This window comes from Terrapene carolina, unplaced genomic scaffold (assembly GCF_002925995.2).
Source record: "Terrapene carolina triunguis isolate 2854851 unplaced genomic scaffold, T_m_triunguis-2.0 Scaffold33911, whole genome shotgun sequence".
In the NCBI taxonomy this organism is placed as follows: Eukaryota; Metazoa; Chordata; order Testudines; family Emydidae; genus Terrapene; species Terrapene triunguis.
In genome coordinates, this window is record NW_020698262.1 from 4,224,188 (window position 1) to 4,233,322 (window position 9,135).

The 9,135-nt window shown below is 40.3% G+C and overlaps 1 protein-coding gene across 1 annotated transcript; it reads left to right on the forward strand.

Annotated features, from left to right (window-relative positions):
* Nucleotides 1-2,648: 2,648 nt before the first annotated feature.
* On the forward strand, nt 2,649-8,680 carry LOC112109689 (C-type lectin domain family 3 member A). Its single transcript, XM_024204275.2, has 3 exons — nt 2,649-2,829; nt 5,216-5,299; nt 6,698-8,680. Exons 1-3 carry the CDS (start codon nt 2,715-2,717, stop codon nt 7,087-7,089), a joined length of 591 nt encoding a protein of 196 aa, XP_024060043.1. The 5' UTR covers nt 2,649-2,714; the 3' UTR covers nt 7,090-8,680.
* The last annotated feature ends 455 nt before the right edge of the window (nt 8,681-9,135 follow it).

Here is a 9,135-nt window from a genome sequence, read left to right on the forward strand (position 1 = left end):
CGGCGGCAATTCGGCGGAAGGTCCTTTGCTCCGAGCGGGAGTGAGGGACCGTCCGCCGAATTGCCGCCGAATCGCTGGACCTGCCACACCTCTCCGGAGTGGCCGCTCCAAGCACCTGCTTGTATCAGAGTGGTCGCCATGTTAGTCTGGATCTGTAAAAAGCAACAGAGAGTCCTGTGGCACCTTTAAGACTAACAGATGTCTTAAAGGTGCCACAGGACTCTCTTTTGCTTCATATCAGTATAGTTAAAGCAATACATACACACATACACACCATGGATGCAGATACACCAACATAAAGGTGCTTGTACCAGTCTAGTGTAGTCCTCTAGGGGAAGGAAAATAAACTATATTGGCATAAGGCACCTTTACACTGCATCCAGACTACAAGTATATTTTCTCCAATTTGTCCACAACTTTCTTAAAGTAGGGTGCCCAAAATTGGACACAATATTCCAGCTGAGGCCTCACCAGTGCCAAATAGAGCAGAACCTTTATCTCAGTATCTTACATGGGACACTCCTGTTAATACACCCTAGAATGATATTAGCCTTTTCCGCATCTGTATGACATTGTTGACTCACATTCAATTTGAGTTCCAGTATAACTCCCGGAGCCTTTTCTGCAATACTACTGCCTAGCTAGTTATTCCTCATTTTGTAGTTGTGCATTGGATTTTTTTTTTCTTTCCCAAGTATGGTACTTTGCAATTGTCTCTATTGAATTTCATCTTGTTGATTTTTGTCCAATTTTCCAATTTATCAAGATAATTTTGAATTCTGTTCCTATCCTCAAAGTGCCTGCACCCTTCCCAGCATGGCAAATTTTGTGTGCACACTCCACTTCATTATCCAAGTCACTGATGAAATTATTGAAATGTACAATTCCCTTTGTACCCGATCCACAGAGGATATGAGTCTGTTACAGTTCTCGGCCTGGTTGCTTGGCTTTTTTAGCTCATGCTGTAGAGACTCATGCTTTCAGCTGTAGTAGTTGACAGGTCTGTCTCTGGTGTGACAGCTTAAATGGCAGCCATCACACTTACCTACTATGTTTTCAAGGCAGACTATACGTTTACCTACATACCTTGTACTTGGTCAGCAGTATGTCAGAATGCCCACTACTACAGGACCCTGTTGTGCTGTGATATTTAAGAACAACACCAAGGAGTTAACATTACTGTGACAGAGACTTCATTATGTCGATCTAACATAACTGCAAAGTGCCTAGATCCTCTGGCGAGAGGGCTAAAGAGACCTACTCATACTTTATATGAAGGGTACATTTATAAATAGTTTTTAAAGGGTTAATTAATTATTAATAAATGTTTTAATGATTAATCAAGTGTTATGGATTGTTAGAGTCAAACAGGTTGTTTATAGCAATCATTAACACCTTCTACGGATGTCCTGATAACCAGGGCTTGGGAACAGCTGATACAGACCTATGCACTGTACCGGCACATCTCTGAAACTATTATCTTGTTCTCCTGAAGCTCAGCTTTTTTACCACTCTCCCCTACCCCCAGCTGTTCTGGTTGTGAAGAAAACCTCTCAAATGGGAATGGAATGTAGCCATGCAAAGATGTCTAGGTGAGTCTGGAACAGCTCCGACAGGTGTGAATTGCCCCATTCATCTCCCTGAGATGAACCCAGACACCCAATGATGATTGTTAGAACATCAACACAGTTAGCTGTTTCATTCCTCATGTAAAAGAGGAGAGGCCGGGTCACAGATCTGCACAATTCCTTGTGGGCAACAACTCATTTTGGTGCAACAAATGGGCAAGAGGTGCCACCGCTTATTTTTTTCCTTCTAATCAAGAAGGATCCGGCCCAAGGAGGAGAGCAGATTCTGTGGGCATAGTCAAGACCATCCAGGGAAGCCTGATTTAAAGAGCCCAGTGGACCTCAATTAACTGAGAGATATCTGATTTTGATGACTCAAGGGAGAAGCGCTTATTGTGGGGGAGGAGGCTGGAAGAGTACCAAGACTTTTTCTCCCCAATCCGACCCCAGTCTATAACACATAGTACTTATATCGGTAAACTTGTAACATCTATTAGCCACTTATTAACCCATTGTATGCTATTGATAAATGTACCCTTCATAGAAAGTGACCAAAACCCCTTGGAGAGCTACAGAGCTTAGTCCTGCTGCCAAAGAACTCAGTGGCAAAACTCTCATTGACCTCAATGGAAGGAGGATCATGTCCATTGTCTATCTTTAATTGGCTTAGGCCAGACCCATTTTCAAGAAGCTGGATGGGGATGTTGGTAAATGCTTCTATGACATTCACGTAAGTAGTCTGACTGTATCTCCTTGAAAGTGACAATGCACGGATGTGTGTTTTTTGAACGCCCGTTTGTTTTTCCATGACATTCATCCTCAAAGTTTTAAATATTACTCCTGAAAAATGGAGTTCACTAACAGCAAAACAAATAAATTTGTTCAGTTCTGGTATACGCTCTGTAAAATGGATCTATTCCAGCTGAAATCAGTTGAAGAGGAGGAATGAGAACAAGGGGGTACCTTATGCTGAAGCCAGCTGAAGCATCAAACACATTTCGTAAGCAAGGAGTACAGCCAACTCTATCACTACAGTTTCATAAAGCTGACCTCAGTCAGTTCATATTGAGCTATGGCTGTGTGATTTGCTCTCTTAGCTGCTATAGAGACTTTCTGGAAGCTTCTTATTAGCTTTTGAAAAGAGACATGGCACAAACTGGACTTCTAATTTTTCTCCTCATTAGCATACTACTGCTGGATCAAGCTACTGGCCAGGCTTCCAAGTTCAAAGCCAGAAAGCACAGTAAACGTAGAGTGAAAGGTAATCAGTTTAATTTGGGGGTGGGGGGGGCATATATCATGGGCATTTACAATACTCATAAATATTATTTGAACCGGTGGTTAATATTATTTTTAAAATGTATTATCAAAGGGTATTTGTGCCTATATTTACTCTGTCTAGAGAGAAGATTCTGTATACGTTATTTGGGTTACAAGTATGAGTAAAGTGAAGTGTAATGTGCTAAACTGTATTACATAAATATAGGGTAGAGAGCCAAATACTGTCCTCTCAGCTCCATTGACTTTATTTGGGATTCTGAGTTGTAAATGAGATCGCAGTTTGGCCCGTGATCTTCAGTTCTGTATTATATAATGGATATCACCAAGAATGGAATATCATGTGCATCTGGTCAAAACAAGCTCAATAAACTAACAGACTCCCAAGGATTTTTGTTGAGATTTATTTTCCATGACCTAGAAAGTTTTTGTAACTTTTTAATGGGATATTTGTAGGATATTCTTCAATTCTAGTTCTTTAGGTAGTGCCGTACAATGATGGACAAACGAAGCCAGAAAGAATTGGTGAGAAAAGTATAGTTTCCCACTAAACATATGCAGAGCAAAGACAAAAACCTTGAATGTTGGGAAATGTGTGTATTTAATTTAAACTTACTTCCCATTTTTTAGAAAGCCTAATGTAGATTACACAGCTGGTGAATATTTACTTGTTAGTCAGTGAAAAGTAAGCAGCTTACACAAGACCATTTCTTACTATGCTCACACTACTCTGAAAGCCGGGAGGCTGTATGGCATTTGTTTCCCCTTCTCATGAATCTATCTGTCTAGTTTTGAGGGTTTTACACCATGCTCATTACAATGGTATCTGGGAGCCCTGATTCCTATTTTAACCCATGTGCATTTTTGTGCAGTAGCAAAGTAAATCTGAACATCGGGCCTCTTTTATTTAGGTGACTAACTTTAGACACCCAAAATTGAAAATGTCTGCCATAGCATCTTTTGGGATTGTTTGGGGTTCTTTTACCAAGACAAGTATATAAGGCAGGTTGTAGCCCAATCACTAAATATAGTTTTCAAAGCGAAAATTCCATGAAAACAAACTCTCAACATCTCCAAACTATCTAATAGTTAAATTAGGCCATGTCTACACTACAAAATTTTGTCGATCTAACTTACATATGCATACAGCCACCATAGTTATTAAATCGCTTGTGTGCGTGCACACTTGGCTCCTTGTGTCAGCGGGGCGTGTCCTCACCAGGAGTTCTTGTACCAATTGAATTGTCAGTGTAGGGAATTGTGGGATGGTTTTTGAAAGTCAGTAAAAGTTGACGGAAGTAACACAGCGACTATATTGACACTGCATTGACCTAATTTCATCGACCTTGACTCTACCCCATTTGGGTAAGTGGTGTTACTAACTTGGTGTAGAGAGGCGCTTATGTTGGGGGGAGCCAAATTTAAGTGAAGACACTTCCACAGCAAGGTTGATGCAATGCAGCTTACATTGACCTAACCATTTAGCGTAGACCAGGGCTCAAATGTACAGCCAAAACCAAATCTCGTCAGCAGCCCTAGTACAATAATGACTGATCTCTAAGCAATAGTCTGAATTTATAATTCAGTAACACATTAAAAAGTTGGAATAAGTGAACTACCATGAGAGTGCATTGGAATTTCATGTGTATTTACCTAAAGAGAGCCCAAAATGCAATACAGTAGAAACCAATGAGCAAAACAGCAAGCTGTCATATTAATATTATTCCGTACTTAATCTTGGGAAATTAATTTTACTAAACCTGTGTATTTTAAAATACACCTCTACCCCGATATAATGCGACCCGATATAACACGAATTTGGATATAGCGCGGTAAAGCAGCTCTCCGGGGGGGGCAGGACTGCACACTCCGGCGGATCAAAGCAAGTTTGATATAAAGCAGTTTCACCTATAACGGGGTAAGATTTTTTGGCTCCTGAGGACAGCGTTATATCGGGGTAGAAGTGTAGTTAAATATGCAATTTATTTGTTTATGAATATTTGTTGCTTTATTCTCATCCTGCATAAATTTTGTGTTGGTATAATCTCGCTGATTTCAATGGAAGAAGGTGCACTAGTGTCACAGAGAACTGAGTCTGACCCAGGTGAACATTTCGTTTGGCTTATAATGATTACTAGAATTGCATTGCTTTGATGTTGTGATTTTATGGCATTTAAATGATTGCTACTTAATTTTATTGCATTACAGCATTTTGATTGTCTCTGAACGTTGTAATTACTATGATTTTTCTCCCAACTAAAGAGTTATGCAAATCTCATACATGCAGAAGCCCATGATATTTTAACAGGGCTTCTGACTTAAAGATCATCTTGAATGTGTATATTTATTCATTCTTTCTTTCTTTTAAGAAAAGGACGGTGATCTAAAGACTCAGATTGACAAGCTGTGGCAAGAAGTAAACTCCCTGAAAGAAATGCAGGCACTTCAGACAGGTAAAACATGTTTTATTAGTCTGTTTTTACTAGGAAATAGAATCATAGAATATCAGGGTTGGAAGGGACCTCAGGAGGTCATCGAGTCCAACCCCCTGCTCAAAGCAGGACCAATCCCCAACTAAATCAACTAAATGTCACTAAACATTTTATCAGTGAAACCAAACATCTCCTGCCCCACTATAATGTTCAATGAGGAATCATACTTCTTTGACAAGTGGGATTCCTTAGCAACGTGTCACTGAGATGTTGCCAACATCTTCCACTTGATGAAGCCAGCAATGATCTGGACTTTGGAAGAGCCATGCTGGCATACCTCGTGGTCTATTATCATATAGGGAAGCATAGCCAAAAATAAATAAGATTTAATAAATGAGACTGTTGTGCAAATCAGGCATTGAATGTAATCTCTCTCTTTGAAAAGGCAGTTCTAGTTTTAAATCACCTTGGGTCACTTGAAATTAGCATTTGAAGGGAGGAGGATGGTGGAAAAAGTGACCGGAAATGAAGCCCTAAAGAGTTTTATGTCCTCTGTATATTAACCTGCCAGTGGCAATATTTATCTATCAATTGCCCAAACAGAGATTTGAATTATGAATTTCCAATCAATATCTGATGACCAGGACATACTGTAACTAGCCCTTTAGCACTTTCTGTCTTCCATTTATTTACTAGGGACTAGACTTAGCTAATGCATAACATGCTTTACTTTGGCACTTAAATGTCACAAGTATGAAAAGACCTTTAGATCCTTGTCTTTGGCGTGAAGCCAAGAATCCACCTACTTCCTGGCAACTAAACCAGCTCTGCCAACAATACAAACATCCATTTCTCCTCAGCATACATTATGAACCCGATGAGGAGAAGCCAAATGTGTAAAGTTGGCAGTAGGGACTATTTACAAAAAAAAAAGAAGTTAAACAAACAACAGGCCTACATCATCTTTGTGTGTATGTGTGGTCTCAAACAACAGCATAAATAATCCTGAGGAAATTACTGTATGTTCCTGGCTGGATCCAAGCTGACAATGGTGACCCAAGTAGATTAATATAAAAAGCGTAGAGGTGGGATTTTCAATAGCCCCTTCTGAAATTAAGATCACAAGTCACGTTGACTTTCAGTGGGACTTGTAGGCTCGTAGGGGCTTTTGAAAATCTCCCACTAAAATGTCAACTCTGTTCTGGAACAGCCCTGGCCATTTTGCCAGCCAGGGTGGAAAATGTTCTTGGTGCTCTCCCCACCCCTACAAACCTGCACACGAGCAGCCAAATGCACAAAATAAAAAAACAAAAGCTGAGTGGCGCTGCCCTGCTCGCCTGCTCCTAGAACTGGTCCAGACCCTATTCTAATATGTGACTTCATTTCTTAATCAACATGCTCAACCATATCTATTCACAGTCTGTCTTCGTGGAACAAAGATCCATAAGAAGTGCTACCTGGCATCTGAAGGTGCCAAGCATTTCCATGAAGCCAATGAAGACTGCATAGCCAAGGGAGGGACACTGGCTATCCCCAGAGATAATGATGAAACCAACTCCCTTCGAGACTATGGCAAGAAAAGTCTGCCAGGGGTTGCAGACTTTTGGCTGGGTATCACCGACATGGTAAACGAAGGGAAATTTGTTGATGTCAATGGGATGGCTCTAAACTATTTCAACTGGGATCGCTCCCAACCAAATGGGGGAAAGCGTGAAAACTGTGTCCTGTTTTCCCAGTCATCTCAAGGCAAGTGGGGGGATGAAGTCTGCCGTACTGTCAAAAGATATATTTGTGAATTTCTAATCCCATAATTCCATTCCCATTAGCTGCACCAATATTTGGTTATTAATATGCAGGTTTTGCATGTTAGTAGTTCCTCCTACTTACAACGGTGAATTGAAAATACTTATTGAAATGCACATCTCCCACAATACACAAACCTTGCCCTAAGGCAGGAATTTTCTTTATTAATTTATTTTCCATTCAACTGCTAAAAAGGTTGTGTTTAGTGAGGTCTCTCACCATGCAACTGTCGCATATGCTGTACGTTTTGTTTTCAGATGTATTGCATCATATTTTGCCATATACTCACAGTCCGATGTTCATGTTATCAACATCGTAAAGTCAAAATCCATCTTTCAGACCCACACTACATATCTCTATAGATTAGTGATTGCTTGAACCCCATGCAGAACTCCGGTCAATATTTATGAAAGTTCCACACATAGAACATTCACTAGAGAGTGAAATTTGCCAGCATGAGGCTATGGAAGCTTATTAAGTAGAACTTTAGTGGTGTATAAACCTCTGTAAATGGATGGAATTCATCTGCTGGAGCTCAACAATGTAGCTCTGAGATAAGATTTTGATCTAAAGGAAGAAAAAAAATGAATAGAAGCTGATGTTATTCTGAAAGATTATGGAGTTAAAAATGACACATTCCTAGAAAGTAGGGGAAATATTCCCACTAGCGATCGAGACAGCAGCCCAGCTAGAAATGTTTGCTTCAACTCAGATTGATTTTATTATTTTTAAATGTAAAGCATGTCATTCAGAATGTTCTTCTGCCCATTTTGAAGTGCAACATCAGGGCTAGGTCATGCTTGCAGCTTGCCATCCATAATAAGGGGCAGTGCACAAGCACACCACCCAGCAGGAGCAGTATGCTCAAAGACATATTGCCTTGTGGCGCTCCCTGGTTGTAATGGCGGGGGAGGTAATTTGTGACACCCCTTTGCAGGGTGCAACATGCTACCGTAGTAGCAAACCCGCTCCGTTGCCTGGCATATAGGGATGGGCAGAGCCATGGCTTCACTTGCTCCTTCCCACTCCCCTCTCAATTGCTCCTCAGGGGAACTATCTAGGGTACAGCCTCTGCACTCCACCTGAGGTCGAGCATGGCAATTAACACAGCCCCAGTGTGGAACAAATAGAGAGGGACTCTTTGCCCCTACCTACATCTCCATGAGCCTCATTATCCAGGAGACAATCTAGCCTCACGAAATGCCAGCTGTGGAAATCTTTTGTATGTATTGGTCATTTGGAAAATATTGTCCTTGTGTTTCTGCACTGACTTGTTTACATGCAAATTCCAGTTAAGCACCTGATGTTTGGAAGTGGAGGAATTACACTGTTTATTTTTTGCTATTCTTAATCTTTCAAAAGAACTGGAAATAAATCCTATACGTTTAGAGAAATGGAACCGATAGAAAAAAAGAAGCCAGCCATATACTTTGCTTTGCATCACCCAAGTATGCTTTATCTTAGTGATATGTACAATGCAGTTTGCAAATAACCTCTTGCATCCTAGAACCTGAATTCTGTTACTTGGAGGTCAACTCTTAGTTTTCCTTTTAATTATACAATAAATTTTAATTGCTAATAAATCAAACATATAATTCACTAGTAGTTTGTTGTTGTTGTTTTTTGAGACATGAAGACATGTACAATCAGCATTTCAAAGATAAAGTGTACAAGGTTACATGTATTGTGGTTCTGTAAATATTGTGTATACATCCTGTATGAGAGAGAATTCCATCAACACTGAGGCTGAGAGAAATCTGAATGAAGCTGCTATTCCATAATATCGAGTACTTAAGGCGGACTTTGCTCAAGATGCATTGAGAAGACAGGGTTCAGACACAGATTAGGTTTAGGATAGGGCTTGGATTCATGTTCAAAGCCAAATCTGGGCTAGGATCAGAGTCTGTCACCAAAATCTTGCAAGACTGTGGGCCAAAATAATAGAAATCATAAGAGCTCAGCTGTTCTTGTGACATTTCTGCCACTTGGGCTGAGTTTGATGCTGTTGAAGTCACATGAGAGATACAGAAAATAGACCCTTTCTGATTTCAGCT